At 38.9% G+C, this 26,230-nt stretch overlaps 1 protein-coding gene across 7 annotated transcripts in view; it reads left to right on the forward strand.

The window, feature by feature from the left end:
- Positions 1-12,155, forward strand: part of MRPL30 (mitochondrial ribosomal protein L30) — a 36,301-nt gene extending 24,146 nt beyond the window's left edge. Inside the window, exons 1-7 of one of the 7 annotated variants that reach the window (XR_001111282.2) lie at positions 8-97; positions 3,464-3,541; positions 4,899-4,979; positions 9,371-9,517; positions 9,733-9,806; positions 10,441-10,624; positions 11,703-12,155. Coding sequence is in view for 6 of the 7 variants with exons in the window: in XM_012475859.3 (XP_012331282.1) it covers positions 1,530-1,568; positions 3,464-3,541; positions 4,899-4,979; positions 9,371-9,517; positions 9,733-9,806; positions 10,441-10,573 (552 nt within the window). In the remaining variant the exon portion in view is untranslated. The other 6 variants (XM_012475860.2, XM_012475861.2, XM_012475863.3 and 3 more) reach the window with 6 other exon arrangements.
- The last annotated feature ends 14,075 nt before the right edge of the window (positions 12,156-26,230 follow it).

Consider the following 26,230-nt stretch of genomic DNA (forward strand, 5'->3'; position numbering starts at 1 on the left):
TGCAACGGCGGGCTTTGGGTGTAGCACTTGGTAGTTCTTCCTCTGCTCTGCTTCCCTTTGGTGGAAAACTTCCGGGCTGAACGTTTAGTAGGTGCTGGTGAGTGGGGAATGAGTGGCCGAAAGTACTGCATTCTTCGCCAGGTGTATGCATCCAGGAACCCTCTGCAGATCCTAATCGATTTTCCCTATTGCGTTCTGAGTTGGCAGGTTACGGCGACCTAAATGGGTCTGCGCCTGATCCTGTCACATTGGCTCCGGAAAGGCCATTGGTCTGGAGTATGCTGTTTCCCAATTCGCAGAATCCAGGGCCACGCGGTTTGTTGTGCCTAGACTCTTGGAGCTCAAGGACTGAGCCGCCGAGGCTGGGCAGCTTGGGAAAGGGAACCCAAGCAGCATTTTTCTGTGCTTCTGCTTTATTCATCATTTAGGGTTGCCATTGGGAATTAGGATTACTTTTCCTTTTTTAATGAAGACAGAAAATTGCCTTTATTTTTGTATTGCTTCATTTTATAATGCAAACATTCCAGAGTTGGCAGTTAGAATATTTGCCATTTTATTAAAAACTGATTTGTTACCATTTTGATGGCGACCTACCGAAAGCTGTTTGTCTGCCCTTTTGGCCAAGAGGCGGTAATGAGGACTGCCTACTACTTGTTAGGGACTAGGATTTCAGAGAAGAGACACGCTTCCAGCCTTCAGAGATCTCTGGTATCTCTGCAAGAGTGATTCTATGTTTTGCATTTCAGAAGTGTTTTCCCCCCTTTAATAATTACATACATTGTCAATTTAGAAAAAGAAATGGCTTTTTAACATTCCTGTTGCATGCATGGTCATTATAAAAAGACAAAAAGAACTACCTGAGGGGGAGAGGAAAAGTGCCTTTTTTCGTACCCCCAGGGGTGAGTTAATATTATTCTGACAACCTTCTAGAGTTTTTCTGTGAATACACACATTCACAGACATTTAAAAAAATAGAAATGGGATCATACTTCTCATGCGATGCCCGATATTTTCCTATTTTTACAGTAGGAGACAGTATAATTGCTTCAGGGTCCAAGAGTCAGGTGCCTAATTAATAATAACTTTTATTTTATTAAAACGTATTCCTTGAGTCAAACGTGGTGACACACACCTAGCTCTAATTATTGGGAAAATTGAGGATTGCTTGAGGCTAAGAGTTCAATACCAGGAATGTAGCGAGACTCTGTCTCTAAAAACTTGTAACTTTTGATTGTCACACCTTCTAAAGTCTGTAAATATTTAAACTTCTGTTATTCTGCAAAAATATATTATGTGGCGACTATAGGGTAGACACTGCTTTATGTAGTTGCTTGGGATACTTCTGCGAATATAACAGACCAAAAACAACAGGATCTAAAAACGTTTGTCCTATGGAATTAGCATGCTATTGAATGGACATGCACTAAACAACAAACCTAACAGATAATTAAGTTAGGTTAGAAGATAAACACAATAGAAAGAAAAGTAAGGTGGAATTAGGAGTGTTGACAGTTGGGGTGTGGGTGAAAATGTTAAACGAAGTGACGTGGATAAACCTCATTGAAAAGGTGAGATTTGAGCCATATTACAGATCTGGCTCTGGGTGTGCTCATTGCTACTAACTGCTATTGCTTTACATCCTCTCAGCTAACAGAGCTAGTCCATGTGTACATGCATATCTATAATTATTTCTGTACCCCTCAATACCTATATTAAGCTAAACATGAGTTCCAGTGCCAATCTAGTATATAAGGATCACTGTAGCCTTTCCCTTTTGCTTATGTGTAACCTCCCACTTCAGCAGTGAGAATCCTGGCTCTCTGGAAGATTTTTGAGCAGAATGACATGATCTAAGATTTAATAAGATGATTTATTGCTGATATACAAAAGAGATATTAGGGGAATTGGAATAAAAGCAGAAGTCCAGTTAGGATTTTGTTGAGACCTAAGTGATAAGAAAGATTTTTTAGAGTGTGAAGCTAAATAAGTTGGGTTAATACATAATGCTAACCTTGAGAGGAGGAAATATGGTAAAATAATTTAGCATTAGATAGGTTCAGTTGCTGGGAATGTTTCTGAGGTCTGACTCTTTACAGGAGACATCTTGCACTGATTCTCAGAGTTCCCATTGCTTTTCCACATCACAGGAAAGACTTGCAGAACTTGAATGAGCTAGAATCTGCGGGACACTGAATTACGACACTTAACATATTTTAATGTGTTAGAAGTCTCCAAACCCCCAGGCCTCAAACCCAGACCACTTGGTGGCCTATTAGGAACCAAGTGGCACAGCAGCCAGCAAGCTGAGGTTGAGTGAGCATTACCACCTGAGCTCCACCTCTTGTCAGAGCAGTGCAGCATCAGATTCTCATAGGAACATGAATGCTATTGTGTACTATGCATGCAAGGGATCTAGTTGCATGCTGCTTATGAGAATCTAATGCCTGATGATCTGAGGTGGAACAGTTTGATCCTGAATCTCTCACCACCCCTCCCTATCCATGGAAAAATTGTCTTCCACGAAACTGGTCCATTGCCAAAAAGGCTGGTGACTGCAGTGTTGAGTATTCTTATTAGCTTTGTAATAATTTAATAATAAAGTTGTCATTTATTGAGGGCTTCCCACATGCCATGTACTGTTTTAGGTGCTTTGTAGAATAACTCAGTTGCAAGACAGGTATTTTCTTTCTTTTCTGAGGGAAAAGTTGTAACACAAATTAATTAACCTGTCCGAGATATACATGTAGTTCATGAACTTAATCTTTCTGCTTTCAGTATAAGTCAGTATAGAAGGCTATAGTTTTTTTCATGTCTAATTAAATAAATACCACCTGTCTAGGTTTTAGATGCAATGCATGTGCATTGAGAATAGTTTAAAAAAATACAAATAAGCAAAAAAGTTCTATTTTTTAACAGAAACGTGTTATGATTTAGTGAAAATGCACTTGCCTAGGAATTAGGAGAATGGGGTTCTAGACTACTTACTCTCTTGATAACTGGATGCTCTTGGATAAATTATTGAACTTTCTGGAATTCACGATCCTCATTCATAAAGTAAGGGTATGGGCAGTCAGTTCTAATTATAGGAGTTGGGATTTCTTCAGTCCTTTCTAGGTCTTTAGTTTTCTGTGATTCTATGACAAAGCATTCTTTATCTGCCTTAATTGTTGAAGAAGACACTTTAAATGATAGTAAACTCTCATTTCCCGGTTTTGTGGAATCAATCTAGGTCTGACTCATTTGATGAAAATGGGATGTTAATGTTGTATATAATTACTACCTGTGGTCGAATAAAACATTATTTCCAAATCAATTCTTGCCCTTATTAAAATAAGGGCATTATTAATTTACTGTTAAACTTCAGTCACGTTTACAATTAATTTGCTGCTTAGTTTTTTAATACTAGAGAAGGGGAAACCTGTTCTTTTCCAAGACTGATGGGTCTGCTTCTTACTTCTCGCAGCCTCTAAAGAGAGCAATCACTATACTTATGGCTGGGATTTTGCGCTTAGTTGCTCAGAAGCCCCCAGGCAGACTACAGGTAAGTATTTCTTTTCACGACTTCTTCTTTTTCTACCCCTTATGAATTTTTTTCTATGTCATTACAAAACGTATAGGCAAGTTAAGTTCTTTTACCAGTTCCTTTTTGAAATTTTTGACATGTGGAAAGTAAATCTTGCTTATTTATGGTTTATCTGCTGTTATATCCCTAAAGATCTAGAATCAAAAAAGATCTTTTTCTGGAAAACCTGCCAATAAAAAATGGCTATCATTGATTCCCCTTGGTCTATCTTAAAGTTTTAGGTTTTTTTTTCCCTTCGATTATGGAAGGAATGCATTTTAAATAATAAAATGTTAGAAAATTATAGAAAATCAGAAGGAAGATAAATAATCTCTAAGAGACCATCATTATTAGTATTTTCATGTATCTCCTTCTACGCTTGCTTTTAGAAAGTGCACTGGTGCAGTCTAATCTACTCATAAGGGCCAGAGCCTAGATGTGCCTATAGACCTGCTCCTGGCTGTAGATGACAATAATGTAAGGGGCTTTATATATATCCCCTTAACCTCAGATGAATCCTGTGAGGTCAATATTATTACTTTTTAGAGCTGAGGAAACTGACCCTCTGAGAGGGTAAGTGTCTCATGTCTCACAGCTAGTAGGCAGCAGAACTCAGCCCAATGCCTCTCTTCTAGCGGTTTATGCCATCTCTGCAATACAGGAAAGGCTGGGAGGGAATGAGGAGAATGACTGTTGCCCATTCCTAGAGCAGTATCCTGGTATGAAAGGTTGGCAGTGAATCCTTTTTCTTCAGTAACCTGAAAGAAATGGGACTGGAGGAATGTAGAGCAGGAACAAGAGATGGGAACTGGGAGTGATGACATTGTTAGGACTAGAAAGGAAACTGGAAACTCATTTTGGATTTCTTTTATATTGTCTTGTTAAATGTGAATTATTTCACATTGTCTAGAGCGAGAGTTGATAAACTATGGCCTCTAGGCCAAATTCAGCCTGCCACCTATTTTTTGTAAATACAATTTTATTGAAAAATAGCCACACCTGTTTGCATATTGTCTGACTGCTTTTACCCTATAATGGCCAAGCTGAGTTTTGGCAATGGAGACTACATAACTTTAGAGCTGCAAATATTTACTATCTGGTCCTTTACAGAAAACAGTTACCAATTCATGGTCTAAAAGTCTAAATTTATATGCCTTTAACTTTATATTATGTTAGTGCTTAGATGGGATGCATTCACTCAGCTAGGGAGCTACGATATACCTTTAATAATCATAGGGTAGGTTGGAACAGATTTCTGCTACCTAAAGATTGGAGGGTATGGATTTCTGTACTAGACAGAATTCTTAAAAAACAAATGATTTATATCATATTTTAGACCGTGACAAAAGGTGTGGAGTCTCTTATTTGTACAGATTGGATTCGTCACAAATTCACCAAATCAAGAATTCCAGACGAAGTAAGAACAGAGATTTTTGTTGTTTTTAATGTTAGCGTTGTTTTAAAAAAATATGTTTTAAGTGGTACCTATTTTCATAATATTGAAAGATATTACGTTAAATTATATGTGGATGTAGGTGGTGGTACAGATCTTAAAGCATAGTGGGATTTACGTAAGTGGTAATTATTAAAAATAAAATTGTTCTGTCACTTGTGTCACTGGCCTTCACAGTAGTGGGTTTTTAATATTTATATCTATTTATTACTGCTTATGGTTTGTATATGTGTGTTTGTACCTCACCATTGTCCTGAGAAAACAGTGGGTCTTCCTACTCAGGCTCTCACTATGTCAGTCTTCATTTTCACTTTCCGTATTAATCATTGCTACTTTGGATCTTTCAGCTTTTTCTGTTTGATTTATGTGTATTATGTGTACCTATTATTCTTTTAGATAATACTAAGCCCTCCATTGACTTTTGTTTAAAATTTTTTTTTAAAGAGAGTCTCGCTTTGTTGCCCAGGCTGGAGTGCAGTGGTGCAATATTGGCTCACTGCAACCTCCATCTCCCGGGTTCAAACAATTACTGTGCCTCAGCCTCCTGAGTAGCTGGGACAACAGGCCCGTACCACCACATCTGGCTAATTTTTATATTTTTAGTAGAGTTGGGGTTTCATCATGTTGTCCAGGCTGGTCTTAAACTCCTGGTCTCAAGTGATCCACCCAGCTTGGCCTCCCAAAGTACTAGGATTACAGGCACCCAGCCTATTTTTGTTTGTTTTTTAATTAATAGACTTTATTTCTTAGAGCAGTTTTAGGTTTGTAGAAACATTGATTGTGAAGTATGGAGAGTTCCTATATGCTCCTTCCTCCCAGCATACGCAGTGTCCCCTACAACTGATGAACCAACAGGACACATTAACTAAACACCATAGTTTGCACTAGCTTTCACTCTTCATGTTGTGAAATTCTGTGGGTTTTGACAAATGGATAATGTCATGTTTACAGTATTATACAGAATAGTTTCACTGCCCTAAGTATTACCTGTGCTTCACCTATTTATCCTCCCAACTCCCAACCTCTGGCCACCACTGATCTTTTTACTGTCTCTATAGTTTTACCTTTTCCAGAAATCATATGATATATAGCCCTTTCAAACTGGCTTCTTTCTCTTAGCAATATACCTGTAAGGTTCCTCCATGTCTTTTTGTGGCTTACTAGCTTATTTTTATTGCTCGATAATATCCCATTGTATGGGCATACAGTTTATTTCTGCATTCACCTATGGAAAAACATCTTGATTGCTTCCAGTTTTGGGCAGTAATGAACAAAGCTGCTATAAACATTCACGTATAGATTTTTCCAACTCATCGGGTAAATACGTAAGAGCACAATTGCTGGATTGTATGGTAAAGACTATGTTTAGCTTTGTAAAGCCTGGGATTTTTGTTTATTTGTTTTGGGCAGGGCGTTCCTAATATTTTTTATTGTGGTAAAATACACATATAACATTTACCATCTTAACCACTTTGAAGTGTACTCTTCAGTGGCATTAAGTACATTGACATTGCTGTGTAACTGTCATCATGACCAGCCATCTCCAGAACTCCTTTCATCTTGCAAAACTGAAACTCTATATCTACTAAATAATAATTGCCAACCTAGAGAACATAGGGAGACCCAGTCTAAAAAAAAAATAGGTGGGTGTTGTGGTACACACCTGTAGTCCTAGCTACTCAGGAGGCTAAATGGGGAGGACTGCTTAATGTCAGGTGGTTAAAGCCGCAGTGACCTATAATTGTGCCACTGCACTCCAGCCTGGGCAACAGAGCAAGATCCCCATTTTCCCCTCTCCCTAGCTCTTGGGGACTATCATTCTCCATTGATTTTCTTAAAAGATAAAACAGTATTGCCATTGACTACTTTGATACCTTTAATGTGGTTGGTGTTCTTTTATCAGAAATCTCATCCAGGTACAATGGCTCATGCCTGTATTGCTAGCACTTTAGGAGGCTGGGACTAGAGGATTGTTTGAGTCCAGAAATTCAGGACCAGCCTGGGCAGCATAGTATGACTCCATATCTACAAAAAAAATTTAAAAATTAGCTAGTTGTGGTGGTGCATGCCTGTAGTCCCAACTACTCGGGGGTCTGAGATGAGAGGATCACTTTAGCCCAAGAGGTCAAGGCTGTAGTGAGCCATGGTCGCATCGGTGCACTCCAGCCTGGGCAACACAGTGAGACCCTGTCTCAAAACAAAATAATGAAATCTTTTTATTTTTCAAGTCATTGTAAAGGCTCAACATAGTTGTGAATAGTTTAACTTGATTCCTCTGTGACTTTTCATGCTTTTTTCTATATTAGCCACCCTGAACCACTTGCTTTTCCAAAATATTTTGTGTTCTTTCATATTGTTCCTTTAAATAGTCTCACCATTCTTTAATGCACCTACCCCTTCCTCCAATCTCTACCATCCTTCTCATCCTAATCTCTTCAAAATCCCTAGAAAAATATAAACAAGCAAAACTAATTTACATTCCCACCAACAGTGTAAAACCATAAAAACCTTAGAAGAAAAACATAGGCAATACTGTTCAGCATATAGGCATGGGCAAAGACTTTATGATTAAAATACCAAAAGCAATTGCAACAAAAGCCAAAATTGACAAATGGGATCTGTTTAAACTAAAGAGCTTCTGCACAGCAAAAGAAACTAGCATCAGAGTGAACAGGCAACGTACAGAATGGGAGAAAAATTTTGCAGTCTACTCATCTGACAAAGGTCTAATATCCAGAATCTACAAGGAACTTAAACAAATTTACAAGAAAAAAACAACCCTATCAAAAAGTGAGCAAAGGATATGAACAGACACTTCTCAAAAAAAGACATTTATGTGACCAGCAAACATGAAAAAAAGCTCATCATCACTGCTCATTAGAGAAATGCAAATCAAAACCACAATGAGATACCATCTCATGCCAGTCAGAATGGTGATTATTAAAAGTCAAGAAACAATAGATGCTGGTGAGGCTGTGGAGAAATAGGAACACTTTTACACTGTATACATTTCTACAATATTTTTAATCTTTGAATAATATTCTTTTTTATTAAAAATACCATCTTTTGGGGGGTCGATGTTTTTTCTCGATCTGATTCCTCAGAAATGTGACTCTTAATCTAATGTCTTTGAGACCTTTATATATATATGTCTTAGAAACAGTATTTATAGAATATATTACATATGCACACTCACATATTTTGTACAGATGCACATAACATCTTACAACACATAATTGTGTGGACATTTCTTTTTGTTTTTTGCCTAAGAATATATTATGGCCATCATTCACTGTGAGGACCTGCAAAGATAATAAAACCTCATTCATTCTAATGGTAATATTGTATCCTATAGGATACATTAGAATTTGTGTATTTGCACCAGTTATGGTGGCTCATGCCTGTAATCCTAGCACTTTGGGAGGCTGAGGCAGGTGGATCACTTGAGGTCAGGAGTTTTAGACCAGCCTGGCCAACATGGTGAAATCCCGTCTGTACTAAAAATACAAAAATTATCTCGGCATGGTGGCATGTGCCTGTAATCCCAGCTACTCGGGAGGGTGAGGCAAGAGAATCACTTCAACCTGGGAGGCAGAGGTTGCAGTGAGCCGAGATTGCACCATTGCACTCCAGCCTGTGCCACAGAGTGAGACTGTCTCAAAAAAAAAAAAGAATTTGTGTATTTGCATCATTTTACTTAGTTTTATTATTAATCATTTTATTTAGAATGGAGGCACCATAATGTAGTTGTCCTAGTGAGGAGCATGGGTTGCCTTTAAGTTTTTGAGTATTACAAATAGTGTTACAATACACATCCTTATTTGGTACGTTTTGTGTACTTAGAGGAGTGTTTCTGTGGGATAGCTTCTTAGAACCTTTTGATTCTTAGATAATTAATTCAAATATTAGCTCTGTGGCACTATTTCTGATACATCATAGGCAGAGTTTAGTCATTTGTATTCTCATAATACTTTGTAGATTCTTTTTATAATACTTATGTTTTATTTTAACTTACATGTTTTTTCTCCTATTTGACAGTCAGCCCTTCACCTGAGAATAGGGAGGGAAGAGGATGTAGCCCAGTGCCCAGCTCACAGCAGTGCTTACAGATTCTCCTGGCATTTACATTATTTAATGTCATCTGGTTGCTCCTGCTTTGTTCTACAGGTTAAACTCCCATCTGTCTGAGTAATCAAACTGATAGAAATGTTCTATTTGAGGTTGAGGATTACATCATGATTAAGGATGAGATAATTATGTAGTTGTGTATGTGTATGCATCTTTTAAGAAAAAATGGGAGGTACATAGACACTGTGTAAGTTGAAAATTCACCATTTATAATTCTTCCTTTCTAGGTGTTTCAGGCCTCACCTGAAGATCATGAAAAATATGGTGGGGATCCACAGAACCCTCATAAACTGCATATTGTTACCAGAATAAAAAGTACAAGAAGGCGTCCATATTGGGAAAAAGATATAATAAAGATGCTTAAATTAGAAAAAGTAAGCAATTATTTTAATCATCTTTAATGTTGTTTACATTTGCTTTAAATTTTATACTTTTAAAGCTTTAAGATACTATTTCTTGTATATTACTTAGGGTAACATATTTATAAATTTGACTTAGAATGAGCCTTCAATTTAACATTTTACTGAAACATGGAACTATCCGCTTTTCAGATTGATTTATAACATTGATTTGTTGTTGTTGTTCACAGGCACATACCCCTCAAGTTCACAAGAATATCCCTTCAGTGAATGCAAAATTGAAAGTGGTTAAGCATTTGATAAGGTTTGCTGTTTCTTTCTTCTTAGCTGTTTTTAAAATGTATTGCCTAGGGTAATTCTTTTTTTTTTTTTTTTTTTTTTTTGAGACAGAGTGTTGCTGTCTTGCCGAGGCTGGAGTGCAGTGGTGTGATCTCAGCTCACTGCAACCTCTGCCTCCTGGGTTCAAGTGATTCTCCTGCCTCAGCCCCCCGACTAGCCGGGATTACAGGCCCCTGCCACCATGCCCAGCTAATTTTTTGTATTTTTAGTAGAGACAGGGTTTCACCATGTTGGTCAGGCTGGGTCTCGAACTCCTGACCTCAGGTGATCCGCCCAACTCGGCCTCCCAAAGTGCTGAGATTCCCGGCCAAAAACTTTTTAAAAAACTAAAATTTTGTTTTTTTAATTGACAGGTAATAATGTTACATATTTATGGGGTGCATAGTGACGTTTCAATATATAATAAAGTACAGTGATCCAATCAGGGTAATTGGCATATCCATCGTCTCAGACATTTATCATTTCTTCGTGTTGGGAGCATTCATTGTCTTCCTTCTAGCTATTTGAAACTATGTGTTATTGTTAACTGTAGTTATCTTGCAGGGTATAGAACACTAAAACTTATTCCTCCTATCTATACACATTTTCTTTTGTCACAGAATCAAGCCCTTGAAGTTGCCACAAGGACTTCCAACAGAGGAGAACATGTCTAACACGTGCCTCAAAAGCACCGGGGAATTAGTAGTGCAGTGGCATCTGAAACCTGTGGAGCAGAAAGCAGATGAGGCCTAGTGCCCGAGCAGCTTCCAATTGTAAAATCCAAATTGTTTTTATTTAAAGATAGTGAGAAAGTGTTTTCATTAAAATATGTTTTAAAAACCATTTTCACTGACTAAACCTGCTACGATTCTTTTTTACTGCAGACTTGGAGATTTTAGTGTAATTTGGTTTAATTCTCTGTCCTTTCACTTTTTTACTCCAGAACTGGTAAGAATGGCATTGTTTGAACATCTAGCTTCGGGTCTACTGCCACCTTAGCAAGCGTCATTAACTATTTTATAAAAATTGTGGTGGTGCTGTTGTTTTTCACACAGGGTCTTGCTCTGTCACCCAAACTGGAATACAGTGGCGTGATTTCAGTTCACTGCAGTCTCGACCTCCCAGGCTCAAGTGATCCTCCCACCTCAGCCTCCAGAGTAGCTGGGACTACAGGCAGTGTGCCACCACACCCAGCTAATTTTTAAAAGTTTTTTTATAGACAGGGACTCATTGTGTTGCCCAAGCTGGTCTCAAACTCCTGAGTTCAAGCCATCCTCCTGCCTCAGCTTCCCAAAGTGCTGGGATTACAGGCATGAGCCACTGTACTCAACCAAAATTGTTTTTTTAAGTGAAATCAACAATTTCTGTGAGTGACTCTTTACATGAACACTGTGCTATGTGTTGGAGAAATGCAAAGCTGACCAAAACATGGTCCCCACCTTTTGGAACTTATAGTCTGTTCTGGGGAACAGAGATTCAGCCAAAGTTGAGAAACACTGGGTGCCAGCTAGATTATCTGTTTTGTGCTTTAATGTCTATAAGTACATATGTGAATATGGGTTCATTTTATCCCTAAATTTAATACCAAAACCAGCATTTATTTTCTAATGATAAATCTAATTTGGCCTAAACTTTATTACTGCACACTGCCCAAACAAAACATATTCATCTCTATGTAAATTTTTTCCTCATGGAACAAGGGTATGAAATGAAAATATATTAGGATTTATTCAAAAACAGACTATTCTGTTTTCAGCTTCAAAATTGTTCTTTGAATCCTAAGGAATCTCTGTCAACAGTTGAGGTTGCTATTGAGAAGAAAAAAGAAGGAGGCAGAAATCTCTCAGAGAATTATTTTATTTCCTTTTTTTGTTTATTTCAGATACCTGGAGGTGGGGAGAAGTAAGAATTGTAAGGGAGGTTTAATAGTGGGAAATCCTGTGACAGCTGATTGAAGAAGATGATGAAGAACCTCTGCATTCCTTGCCTCATAAAATTTGGCTTGGCAACAATGACATTGTCATGCTTATTGTCCCAATATCCATCCTGTCATAGATCTTAATGGTTTTGATCATTGCATCAAAATGGAAGCACCCGCAGTGAAACCAGATCCCATTAATAAATAAGCTTAAAGGCAATTGTGGTTTTAATTCCATAGTTATTGAATATCCAGCATGTATAAGGCCTGGAGGGGATATAAAGCCAAAGGACACTAACTTCTAAGAGCTCAGTCTAGTTGGAAAGAAACCTGTATGCCACAACATATGGTGTCCTTGCCTATGTGGGGTTGAAGACGTCTGTGTAAATAAAAGCAGCCTCTGCTAATTTAGTGCCATCTCTTTTACTGTGCTTATTTTTTTTCCCCTTTGGAGACAGGGTCTCACTCTGTCACCCAGGCTGGAGGGCAGTGATGTGATCACAGCTCACTGTAACCTTAGGCTCAAGTGATCCTCCCACCTAAGGCTCCTGAGTAGCTAGAACTACAGGTGCATGCCACCACTCCCAGGTAGTACTTTGAAAATTTTTTTTGTAGAGGCAAGGTCTTGCTGTGTTGCCCATGCTGATCTAGCACTCCTAATCTCAAATGATTCTCCTGGCTCAGCTTCCCAAAGTGCTGGGAATAAAGGTATGAGCCACGACGCCTAGCCTTACTGTACTAATATTAACATTGTGTAAATTGGGGAAAATACCATGGTCAATTTTTACTCAAACAGTAAGAAAGTTTGAGTAACATTTTAACCTCAACAGCCCATAGCTAGGAGAGGGGATCTAAACGTTGAGTATTAAGAAATGAAATTGTCTACAAGAAGAAAAGTCTTTTTGTGAGAATATGGGCATAGGCCAGTGACATTAGTTTTCTATTGCTGTAGAACAAATTACTACAAACTTAGCTGCTTAAAACAACACACACTTACTGTCTCACAGTGTCTATGGGTCAGAAGTCTGGGCATGGCTTTAGCTGGGTAGTCTGCTTAGGATCTCAGTGCTGGAAAACATGTCTGCCCAGGCCAAGTGCACATCATATCCTTGACAGGGAAAGGATCGACTCCCAAGCACTCTCAGGTTGTTGGCAGAATTTCTTTCCTTATGGCTGTAGGTATGGGGGATTGATCAGGGTTGTTGGCAAAACTATAAACATCACAGAATAATTGCAAACCTTCTTGGAAGACCGGGAGGTTTTATAAAACCAGGAAATGGGCCGAAGGCAGCTAGCTCTTTTATCTTGAGACTTGAAGCATAGGGCAGTTAACAGGAGAACGCAAAGGAATTTATCTAAATGGCTTGTTGTCCTAAGACCAACCTTTGCCATCTGCACTTCACTGCCTTCTACTTGGGGGTTGGCAGAAGTTTATTACCCACAAAAGGTGTTTGCTTTAGGCCCCAGAACCTGGCCTTTAACCAATATCCACAAATGTGTTGACTCAGAGCCTCTGTTGTTAAATCTATACTGAATAAATGCCTGGTTGGGCTGTGGCTGCTATCTCTCTCAGGAGTGTCAGTGAGTGGCCACAGATAGCCCTAGCCCACTCTTTCACTGGAGATTTGTGTTTAAGTGAATTTGTTCATCCATCACTGGGTCGGGGTGTGTGGGTCAGACCCCTACATGTAGGATTCATGGCAAGTTGCTTCTTCAAAACCAGCATTGGAGAGAGACTAGCAAGATGGGCACTACACTCTGAGGTAATCAAATAAATGCAATCATGTATCTCCCATCACCTTTTTTGCATTCCATTCATTAAGAACAAGTCGCAGTTCCTACCTACACTCAAGAAAGGGAGGAATTAGACAAAGTTGTGACCACCAGGGGGCAGGGCTCATGGAGGCCTCCTTAAAGTCAGCCAGCCAAGCCTGATAAATTGATCCTAGAGCTTATCATAGTGACTGTGTAGTTTAGAAAGTTTGTTCAGATTGGCATTCCTTTGCCTCATATCATTTCAAAACCTTATAAGGGTGTATTCTTCAGTCTTGACTTTGTCTCTGAATATTGCTTTGTTTATTGTCACCTGCCTTCTTTCAGGAGGTTTTGCTTGGCATCTGGTGGTGACCATGGCCTTTGGTCAAGCCCAACAATACAAGTTACCCAAACACTACCCTTAAGGACCACTGCAATTCTCTTCAGTTCTCCTCAATCTAAAATTGTACCTGTTTCAGCCCAAATGCCTGTTTTCTTCATTTTTTTTTTCTCATAAGAATACTAACTTGTATGCCTATTATCTAACTGGCACAGTTTCACCAAGGACAATTTGGAGTTGCACAGGCCATTTTAGGGAGCTTTTGACATGAACAAGATTGCTTCTTTGGGAGGTACCTTAAAAAGCAAAGAAACCTGCATGAGGAGATTGTCTTGTCTTTCTCAAAATGAGATAGTTTTGCTTAACATGGGTAATATCCCTTCCTTCCTTTCCATACTTTGAGGATTAATAAGTGCTGGCTTTTTTATCATACAGCTTGTTAAAATTTTCAGGGGTCCAAATTACTCTCTGAACTATTTGCCACTCTTCATGTATATCTATCAAAATCTGCTTTTCTACATCAAAATTTTTCTCTCAATTAAGACCTGAGGTAAATAATTAATAAGGAATCCTTGGAAGACTGGAAATTCTAAAATAAGAGTCAGATACAAAACACTGGTCACTAAAATTCTTACCTTTATGTGTTAGAATGGTAATCAATTAACAAACTATGAAAACGTATTTGGATATTATTTCTGTTGTTTTTTTGCCTCAAAATTATTAAAAAGACATGAAATAAGTGCTCAAGAAGAAAAATAAACAATTCATTTCCTGTCCTCTAGTTTACTATCTGAGAACAAGAAAATTTGTTGATCAATTTAAAGATAATATAAACAGCAGGGACTTGCACCGCCCTCCCCCACCTCACTCCCATTCCTGTAATCCTAGCGCTTTGGGATGCCAAGATAGAAGGATCGCTTGAGTCTGGAAGTTTGAGGCTATGGTGAACTATGACTGCACCACTGCACTCCAGCCTCGGCAACAGGGCCAAGTCCTGTCTCAAAAAAAAGAGAAATATTTAAAAAGAGTGGTATAATAACTGACTCTCAAAAGATTATTTCCATTATTTTAGATTCACACGTCCTCCATACCTCTTTTCTTTTTATTATAAAGCTGACCAGGCACTAGGGTACTGATTCAACTAAGTGGAAATCACCAGGGTCCATTGCTTAATTCACAAGATCCAATAGCCAAGACATATTCACCTCATCTGAGAACTATGTAGCAACAAAAGCGAAAACTTCAGTTGATTTAGTTCCAGGGTTTCCACTAAACTTGATGGCTTCCCATGCTGTGCTGTACAGAGTCTTCTACTGACAATAAACTCTCGGCACTTTTCAGCTATTTACCTAGTCTCTCATGAATTATTGTTGCTTTGCTTTATTGTTGCTGGCCTAAATTGCAACACTCTAAAACCAGCCACTTTCTTCCTTCACCCAAAAAAGCAACAGTCCATAACTGCTTATCCCTCTTAGGGAACTATCCATACCCTGCACAAGATTCCCTTAAAGAACTGATTTAATTGTGGTCGCAGATTATTCACACTTAACAAGTGAAACTAAAAATTGTCAAGTAATAGTCAGGCATGGTGGCTCATGCCTGTAACCCCAGCAACTTGGGAGACTGAGGCAGGGAGATGGCTTGAGGCCAGGAGTTTGAGACCAGCCTGGGCAACATAGAGGGACCCCACATCTAAAACAAACAAAAATTTTTTAACTTAGCTGGGTGTGGTGGCACATGCCTGTAGTCCTAGCTGCTCAGGCGACTAAGATGGGAAGATTGCTTCAGCCTGGGAGTTCAAGGCTGCAGCGAGCTATGATTGCACCACTGCACTACAGCCTGGGCGACAGACTCCACTAAAAAAAAAAAATGCCTTTTTAGGCTATATTATCATAGTCAAAGCTTTTCTAAGAAATTGTATTCATTTAGTTGGGCTAAATTAATTGTTCCCTCCCATATCTGCCAAGCTACAAAAGTAAATATTTATATTGATACAATAGGAGGTATCTGATGTGGGGGTAGTGAATGACTTTGCAATGCTTTAGAAACAACAACAAAAATATCACCTGATTACTACAGGAACCCCTGTAGAATTGACAATTAAAGAATCCTGACATGCTTTGCTACTATGGAAGGAGGTGGCCATAATAAAAATGGAAATTAGCAAAACTATTTTGTGATATTACCCACAATAGCAGAGAAGAATTGTCAAAAGTATTGAACCAACGTTGATAGGATAATTTAAGGATATTGCTGAGGATGTTTCCAGTGTGTGTCCTACCTGCCAGTGACGTAATGCTGAGGAGATTGTTATGACAGGACCTAGGAATCTTGAGTCCCATTGAACACCGTGATTTTCTGTCAGCTAGCCAAGGAGGAGTTGATACTATCACAAACATTTCTTGCTATACTTACACATTACTGGACAAGCAAAACAGCAAATATTAGGACAAACAAAAACCCATCTTCTCCCTAAAGGACCCATCTGGATTCTGGGACATGTTTCTTCACCTGGGTTTTATAATCTAGGATCCTGTCATTAAGACCCTTCATAAGATTCATCATCCTTTTGTTTCCAATAATGGCCTGTGGTACAGTTGGTTGTTATACGCTGACCAAAATCTGAAATGCTACTCTGTACCCATTGTCAAGTCAAAGGTCTCAACAGCTCATCCTGCAACAGGAGGAGGGATTAGCACTAGCCCAACTATAGACCATGCTTCCTGGACATCCTCCTGGTCTTGACGGTGGTGAAAATCTGTATGTCATGGATTCTGTGGGCTGACTTCACCTGCCCTTGACCAAAGAGGGAGACTGAGGAAGAGAAAAAGCAACTTCTGATAGCCAGGAACTGGCCTGGAACCCTCAGGCTTTGGTGTTTCCAGGAGCTGGCCTGGCCTCACAGGTGTTGTTCTTCTGTTGAACATAAACAATTTCACAGCATATGAACATCAGATAAAGCTGCTCTGAATGTAATGGTTCAAGGCAAAAATAAGACCAATCTAGAGTCATGTCTGAGCACAGACCAAAACACAAATGTGTTTCAAGTCACAAAAATAACCAAGCATCCACCTATTCTGGCTAATGTGGGTCACCGCTGCTTTGCCAATTACAGCTTGAGCTTCATTTCATTTCTCCCTCCTTTTAGATAACATTGATTAAGATACCAATCATAGAATTATCTTTTTCCTGACAGCATCCAATCCAGAGCAAACCCCGCTTCTTGTAACACTCACCAGAATCATCTGATGAAAGCCCAAATCCTTTCCAAACCCCTTTCCTGGGCTGTCCCACATGGGGACATGGTGTGATTCTCCTCACTGCAATGAGCACTGGCCTTCACTTCTCAGTGGATCTCACCAGGTCTGTTTGTCACATCCCTGCTGGAGTGCCTCACACAGGTCCGTCTGCCATTCTGTCCCTCATCTAGGCTCCCAGCAATTATCCCTCACTGTCTCCTCCTGATCAGTGGGCCCTGCCCCACCACACTCTTTTCCACCCCATCCCTGGCTTTCCTTCTGCCAGCACAGCCTTCTCGCCTGTTGCCCCAGCTGTTCTCACTGACATTTTCTCACTCCCACCGATGGCGTTACCACCTCTGCTCCAGAGTCTCAAGCCACCGTGTCCTCTTCACCATCCCTCCGACCCCTACCATGTGCTTCCTTATCTTGGCCACCAGGGTCTTCTCTGTCATCAGACCCTACTTCTATTTATTATTATTATTTTTAATTATTATGGATACATCATAGCTGTATAAATGTAGGGGGTACATGTGATGTTTTGATACAGGCAAATAGTGTGTAATAACATATGTGGGTAATTGGGGTATTTGCCACCTTGAGCATTTATTATTTCTTTCTGTTAGAAATACTCCAATTCCACTTTGTTATTTGTAATTATACAATAAAAATTTGGGAGACTGAGGCGGCAGGATCACTTGAGGGCAGGTGTTTTGAGACCAGCCTGGGCAACATAGCAATACCTCGTCTTTACAAAAAATTTTTAAAAATCAGGTGAATGAAGCGGTGCACACCTATAGTCCTAGCTACTCAGGAGACTGAGGCTGAAAGATCACTTGAGCTCGGAATTCGAGGCTGCAGTGAGCTATGATTGTGCCACTGCACTCTGGCATGAGCCACAGAGTAAGACCCTATCTCTAAAAAACAAAACAAAACTACATATATATAGGTATATATATAACAAAACTATATATATATATATAATATTGTTGACTATAGTCGCCCTGTTGTGCTAATACTAGAGCTTATTCATTTTTATCTAACTATATTTTTGCACCCATTAACCATCTATAGTTTCCCCCATCCCCACTAGCCTTCCCAGTTTCTGGTAACCATCATTCTACTGTCTATCTCTATGATCTCAATTGTTTTAATTTTTGCACATGAGTGAGAACATGCAAAATTTGTCTTTTTGTGCCTGGGTTATTTCACTTGACCTAATGTCCTACAGTTCCATCCATACTGTTGCAAATGACAAGATTCAATTTTTATGGCTGAATAATATTCCACTGTGTATATGTACATTTCCTTTATCCATTCATCCACTGATAGACACTTGAGTCCAAATCTTGGCTATTGTGCAGTGTAAATGTAAATCTGCACTCCATGCAATAAACATGAAGTGCAGAGATCTCTTCAATATGCTGGTCTTTCTTTTGGATGTATGCTTAACAATGGCATTACTGGATAATATAGTAGCTCTATTTTTAGTTTTTTGAGGAACCTTCATAATGTTCTCCATAGTGGCTGTACTAATTTACATTCCTACCAACAGTGTACAAGGGTTCCTCTTCCTCCACATCTTTGCCAGCATTCATTATTGCCTGTCTTTTGGATAAAAGTTATTTTAACTACAGTGAGATATTATCTCATTGTAGTTTTAATTTGTATTTTTCTGATGATTAATGATGTTGAACATTTTTTCACCTACCTGTTGGCCATTCATATGTCTTTTTTTTTTTGAGAAATGTCTAATCAAATATTTTGCCCGTTTTAAAATTGGATTATTTTATTTTTTCCCATTGGTTTGTTTAAGCTCTCTATATATTCTGGTTATTAATCCCTTTTCAGATGGGTAGTTTAAAAATATTTTCTCCCATTCTGTGGGTTGTCTCTTCACTTTCTCAATTGTTTCTTTTGCTGTGCAGAAGCTTTTTAGCTTGAAGTAATCCCAATTATCCATATTTGCTTTGGTTGCCTGTGCTTTTGAGGTACTACCCAAGAAGTCTTTGCCCAGATTGATGTCTTGTAACATTTCCCTAATATCTTGTCTTCTCTCTTCTTTTCTCTTCTTTTATTTATTTATTACTCTTTTTCTTTCTTTCAACAAGGTCTCCCTCCATCTCCCAGGCTGGAGTACAGTGGTGCATTCATACCTCACTGCAACCTTGGACTCCTGGGCTCAAGTGATTCTCCCATCTCAGCCACCTGAGTAGCTGGGACTATAGGTGTTAGCCACCATACCTGCCTATTTTTATTTTATTTCTGTAGAGACAAGGTCTTATTATGTTGCCCAGGCTGGTCTTGAATTCCCAATGTTCTCTTTTAGTAGCTTCATAGTTTCATGTATCAGATTTAAGTCTTTAAGCTACTTTGATTTGATTTTTGTATATGGCAAGAGATAGGGGTCTAGTTTCATTCTTCTGCATATAGATATCCAGTTTTCCCAGCACCATTTATTGAAAAGATTGTTCTTTCCCCAATGTATATTCTTGGTAACTTTGTAAAAAATGAGTTCATTGTAGATGTGTGGATTTATTTTTGGATTCTCTACTGTTACATTGGTCTATGCGTCTGTTTTTATGCCAATACTATGCTGTTTCGGTTACTATAGTTTTACAGTAAACTTCAAAGTCAGATAATATATTATTCCAGTTTTGTTCCAGATGGATTTGGCTCTTCTGGATCTTTTGTGGTTCCATATAAATTTTAGGATTATTTTTTCTATTTCTGTGAAGAATGTTATTGGTATTTTCATAGGGATTGCATTGTATCTATAGATTGCTTTATGTAACCTGAACATTTTAACAATATTGATTCTTTCAATCAATGGACTTGGAATATCTTTCCTTTTTTGAGGCGGGGACAGAGTTTCTCTCTTGTTGCCCAGGCTGGAGTGCAATGGCGTGATCTCAGCTCACTGCAACCTCCACCTCCTGGGTTCAAGCGACTCTCCTGCCTCAGACTCCAGGGGTAGCTGGGATTACAGGCACGTGTCACCATGTCTGGCTAATATTTTGTATTTTTAATAGAGATGTGTTTTCACCATGTTAGTCAGACTGGCCTCTAACTCCTGACCTCAGGTGATCAACCCAACTCAGCCTTCCAAAGTTCTAGGATTACAGGCATGGGCCATCATGCTCGGCCTATCTTTTCATTTTTTATGTATCTTCTTCCATTTATTTCATAAGTGTTTTATAGTTTTTATTGTAGAAATCTTTCATATGTTGAGCCATCCTGGCATCCCTGGGATAAATTTGACTTGGTCATGGTGAATGGTCACTTTAATGTGTTGTTGAATTCAGTTTGCTTGTTTTTTTTTTTTTTTTTTTTGAGACGGAGTTTCTCTCGTTACTCAGGCTGGAGTGCAATGGCGCGATCTCGGCTCACTGCAACCTCCGCCTCCTAGGTTCAGGCAATTCTCCTGCCTCAGCCTCCTGAGTAGCTGGGATTACAGGCACGCGCCACCATGCCCAACTAAGTTTTTGTATTTTTAGTAGAGACGGGGTTTCACCATATTGACCAGGATGGTCTCGATCTCTTGACCTCGTGATCCACCCGCCTCGGCCTCCCAAAGTGCTGGGATTACAAGCGTGAGCCACCGCGCCCGGCCCCTGCTTGTGTTTTATTGAGAATTTTTGCATCTATGTTCATCAGAGGTATGGCCCTGTAGTTTTCTTTTTTGGTGTGTCTTTGTCTGGTTTTGGTATCAGGGTAATACTGGCCTTACAGAATTCATTTGGAAGTATCCTCTCCTCCTTGATTTTTTTTAGAATAGTTTGAGTAGGATTCGTTTTAGTTCTTTAAATGTTGGGTAGGTTTCAGCAGTAAAGGAATCAGATCCAGGGCTTTTCTTTGCTGAAAAACTTTGTTTTTCTAGACAGAGTCTTGCTCTGTCACCCAGGATGGAGGGTAATGGCGCGATTTCAGCTCACTGCAACCTCCACCTCCCAGGTTCAAGCAATTCTCCTAGTTCAGCCTCCCAAGTAGCTGTGACCACAGGCACATGCCACAGTGCCTGGCTATTTTTTGTATTTTTAGTAGAGATAGGGTTTCACCATGTTGACCAGGCTGGTCTCGAACTTCTGACCTCAAATGATCTGTCTGTCTTGGCCTCCCAAAATGCTGGGATTACAGGTGTGAGCCACTACTCCCAGCCTGGAAAACTTTTTACTATGGCTTTGATCTTGTTACTTGTTATTGGTCTATTCAGGTTTGGATTACTTCATGTTTCAATCTTGTATGTATCTAGGAATTTATCCATTTCCTCTAGGTTTTCCAATTTATTGGCATATAGTTGCTCATAGTACTTTCTAATGATCCTTTGAATTTATGTGGTATCAGTTGTAACATCTCTTTTTAAAATCTCTGCTTTTATTTATTTTAGTTTTCTTCATTTATTTGTTCATTTAATCTTCCTCCCTTTTTTTTTTTTTTTTTAGACAGAGACTTGCTCTGTCTCTGTCACCCAGGCTGGAGTGCCATGGCACAATCTTAGCTCACTTTAACCTCCACCTTTGGGGTTCAAGCGATTCTCACGCCTCTCCCTCTTAAATAGCTGGGATTACAGGTGCGCACCACCATGCCCAGCTAATTTTTGAATTTTTAGTAGAGATTATGTTTCACCACATTGGCCAGGCTGGTCTTGAACTCCTGAGCTGAAATGATCAGCCCTCATCTACCTCCCAAAATGCTAGGATTACAGGCATAAGCCACCAAGCCCAGCCTGTATTTTTTTTTTTTAGTTTCAATTTTAGTTATTTGTACTCTGATCTTTATATTTTCTTTCTACTAATTTTGAGTTTGGTTTGCTCTTGCTTTTCTAATTCTTTAAGATGTATTATTAATATATTAGTTTGTTCTCACGCTGCTATAAAGATGCTACCTGTGACTGAGTAATTTATAAACAAAAGAAGTTTAATTGACTCACAGTTCCACATGGCTGGGGAGACTTCAAGAAACTTACAATCAGGGTGGAAGGTGAAGGGAAAGCAAGGCACATCTTACACAGCAGCAGGCGAGGGAGAGAAAGAGAGAGAGAGTGCAGGGGTTCTGTCATAAGAACAGCAAGGGGTTAAGACCACCCCCATGATTCAATCACCTCCCACCAGGCCACTCCTCCAACATGTGGCGATTACAATTGAAGAGGAGATTTGGATGGGGGCACACAGCCAAACCATGTAATTTAGATTGTTTGATTTGAAGTTTTTCTACTTCTTTTTTTTATGTAGGTGCTTATTGCTGTAAACTTTCCTCTTAGTACTGCTTTTGTTGTATCTTGTATGGGTATGTCTTGTTTCCACTTTCATTTGTTTCAAAAAACTTTTAAATTTCCTTCTTAATTTCTTAATTGACCTGCTGGTCATTCGGGAGCAAGTTGCTTGATTTCCATGTGTTTGTATAGTTTCCGAAGTTCTTTCTACTGATTTCTAGTTTTATTCCATTGGGATCTGAGAAGATACTTGATATTATTTCAATTAAAATTTTTTAAGATTTTGTGGCCTAACATATGATCTATTCTTTTTTTTTTTTTGAGATGGAGTCTCTCTCTGTTGCCAGGCTGGAGTGCAATGGTGCAACCTTCACCTTCCAGGTTCAAGCAATTCTCCTGCCTCAGCCTCCCAAGTAGCTGGGACTACAGGCACGTGCCACCATGCCCAGCTAATTTTTGTATTTTTAGTAGAGATAGGGTTTCACCATTTTGGCCAGGATGGTCTTGATCTCTTGACCTCATAATCTGCCCACCTCTGGCTCCCAAAGTGCTGGGATTACAGGCATGAGCCACAGTGCCCAGCCATGTCTATTCTTTAGAATGATCCATGTGCTGAGACGAATGTGTATTCTGCAGCTGTTGGATGAAATGTAAATATCTGCTGTGTCCATCTGGTCTATAGTGCAGATTAATCTGATGTTTCTTTGTTGATTTTCTATTTGGATGGTCTGTCCAATGCTGAAAGTGGGACACTGAGGTCGCTAGCTAATATTGTATTGAGATCTATCTCTCTCTCTAGCTCTAATAATATTTGCGGGGGAGAGATCCAAGATGGCCGATGACTAGCAGCTCGGGCACGTACCTCCCAGTGAAAGTGCAAAGAACGAGAGGACGTCACACTTTCAGACGAATATTTGTTGCTCACGGACCAGGAGATTCCCAGTGGAGGAGCCCCACGGGTCGCCAGGGCGACTCTTGTGGCCGGCGCGGCGGTTTTGCTGGTGCCTCAGCGCGCCAACTCTAGGTGCAGAGTCCGGAGATTCCCGGACAGAAAAGCACCATCAATCTTAACACTGCTGTTTTGGCCGGCTCAGTGGACTGCTCAGATTTCGGCGCTGGGAATCAACAAGTTGGACGTCAGAGACCTAGTTAGAAAGTCAGCAATTACAAAGACGACAGACGGATAAATATACAATGAAGGGAAGAAACCAGCATAAAAAGGTAGAGAACACTCAAAATCAGAATGCCTCTCCCTCTACAGGGGATTGCAATTCCCCATCAGTAACGGAACAAGGCTTAATAGATTACACGTGTGTTCCAATAACAGAAGCAGGTTTCAAAACGTGGGTGATAAGAAACTTCTGTGAATTAAAAGAACTTGTTCTAACCCAATGCAAAGAAACTAAGAACCTTGAAAAAAGGTTTGACGAAATGTTAACAAGAATGGACAAGATAGAGAAGAATATAAGTGAATTGATGGAGCTGAAAAACACAACACGAGAACTTCGCGAAGCATGCACAAGTTTAAAGAGTCAAATTGATCAAGCAGAAGAAAGGATATCAGAAGTCGAGGACCAGCTCAGTGAAATGAAACGAGAAGACAAGAATGGAGAAAAAAGGATGAAAAGGAACGAGCAAAGTCTCCAGGAAATATGGGACTATGTGAAAAGACCTAATCTACGTTTGATAGGTGTACCTGAATGTGATGAAGAGAATGAATCCAAGTTGGAAAATACTCTTCAGAATATCATTCAGGAAAACTTTCCCAACCTGGCAATGAAGGGTAATATTCAACTCCAGGTAATACAGAGAACACCACAAAGATATTCTTCAAGAAGACCAACCCCAAGGCACATAATCGCCAGATTTATTAGGGTTGAAATGAAGGAGAAAATACTAAGGGCAGCCAGAGAGAAAGGTCAGGTTACCCACAAAGGGAAACCTATCAGACTTACAGCAGATCTCTCAGCAGAAACCCTACAAGCCAGAAAAGAGTGGGGATTAATATTTAACATCCTTAAAGAAAAGAACTTTCAACCCAGAATTTCCTATCCAGCCAAACTAAGCTTTATGAGCGAAGGAAAAATTAAATCTTTTGCGAACAAACAAGTACTTAGAGAGTTCACCACCACCAGGCCTGCTTTACAAGAGCTTCTGAAAGAAGCACTATACATATAAAGGAACAACCAATATCAGCCTTTCCAAAAATGTATCAAAAAGCAAAGAACATTAACATAATGAAAAATTTACATCAACTAATGGGCAAAACAGCCAGCTAGCATCAAACGCCAGTATTAAACTTATATATTTTTTAATTGGATAAAAAGCCAAAACCCATCGGTATGTTGCATCCAGACCCATCTTACATGCAACAATACACAAAGACTCAGAGAAGGAGGAAGATTTACCAACCAAACAGAGAGTAAAAATAAACTAATAAACAAAAAGCAGGAGATGCAATTCTCCCCTCTGATAAAGTAGACTTTAAAGCAACAAAGATCAAAAGAGGCAAAGAAGGATATTACATAATGGTAAAAGGATCAATGTAACAAGAAGAGCTAACGATTCTATAAATCAACGAGATAGAAACTTAACAAGGATATTCAGGACTTGAACTCAGACCCGGAACAAGTAAACTTAATAAACATTTATAGAACTCTCCACTTCAAATACACAAAACATACATTACCACCTCACACCTATTAGAAAAGTGACTATATAATTGGAAGTAAATCACTCCTGAGTAATCGCATAGCATTTCATAGGTTTAAATGAAATATTGGTTGGCTGTTTGTTTGTTATCTTCTTCCCTTATTCCTTCCTGATTACATAATTAAGTATAATTATCATTATAAAAGAGGTTTTTAATAAGCATTACTAAATTGCGTTCTAGCCTGGGAAAGAAAGCAATACTCCCATTCTCTCTCCCTCTTTCTTTTCCTTTTTCCTCCTCCCCATTCTCTTTCTCTCTTTCTCTTCCTTTTTCCACCTCCCCATTTTCTCTCTCTTTCTTTCTTCCTCAAAAAAAAAAAATAATAATAATAATATTTGCTTTGTAAATCTGGGTGCTCCAGTGTTGGGTACACATATATTTACAGTTGTTATATCCTCTTGCTCTATTGACCCCTTTATCACAATAAAATGATAGTTGGGATAATATAACAACTTTTTGTTATTTCTGTTAATATCTTTTTATACTACCATACTATCAATTTTTTTTTTTTTTTGAGATGGAGTCTCACTCTGTTGTTCAGGCTGGAGTGCAATTGTGTGATCTCTTTTTTGTCTCTTTATAATTTTTGTCTTGAAATATATTTTTTTCTGATATAAGTATAGCTATTCTTGTACTTTTTTGGTTTCCATTAGCATGTAATATCTTTGTTCGACCCTTTGTTTTCAGTCTGTGTGTATCTTTATAGGTAAAGTGAGTTTTTTGCAGCCAGCATATAGTTGGGTCTTGTTTCTTAATTCCTTTAGTCATTCTACATCTTTTAATTAGAAATTTTAGGCCATTTACATTGTATGTTAGTATTGATAGGTAAGGACTTACTGTTGCCATTTGTTTCTGGTTGTTTTTTCAGCCTCTCTTATCTCCTTCCTTCAGTCTTCCTTTGTGTAAAAGTGATTTTCCCTAATAGTATGTTTTAATTTCTTGATTTTTAGTTTTCATGTATTTCTGTAGGTTTTTTGATTTGAGGATACTATGCAGCTTGCAAATAACATCTTATAACTTGTTATTTTAAACTGATAACAACTTAACTCTGATCACAAAAAACAAACAAGCAAAGAGAAAACTAAAAACTACACTTTATCCCCATTTTAAAACTTTTTGTTATTTCTATCTTTTTATGCTATCGTACTATAGATCTCTTTTTTCTTTCTTTCTTTCTTTTTTTTTTTTCAGATGGAGACTGGCTCTGTTGTTCAGGCTGGAGTGCAGTGGCAT

The sequence above is a fragment of the Aotus nancymaae genome, unplaced genomic scaffold, assembly GCF_030222135.1.
Source record: "Aotus nancymaae isolate 86718 unplaced genomic scaffold, 86718_ANA_hifiasm-v0.15.2.pri h1tg000131l, whole genome shotgun sequence".
Classification (NCBI taxonomy): domain Eukaryota; kingdom Metazoa; phylum Chordata; class Mammalia; order Primates; family Aotidae; genus Aotus; species Aotus nancymaae.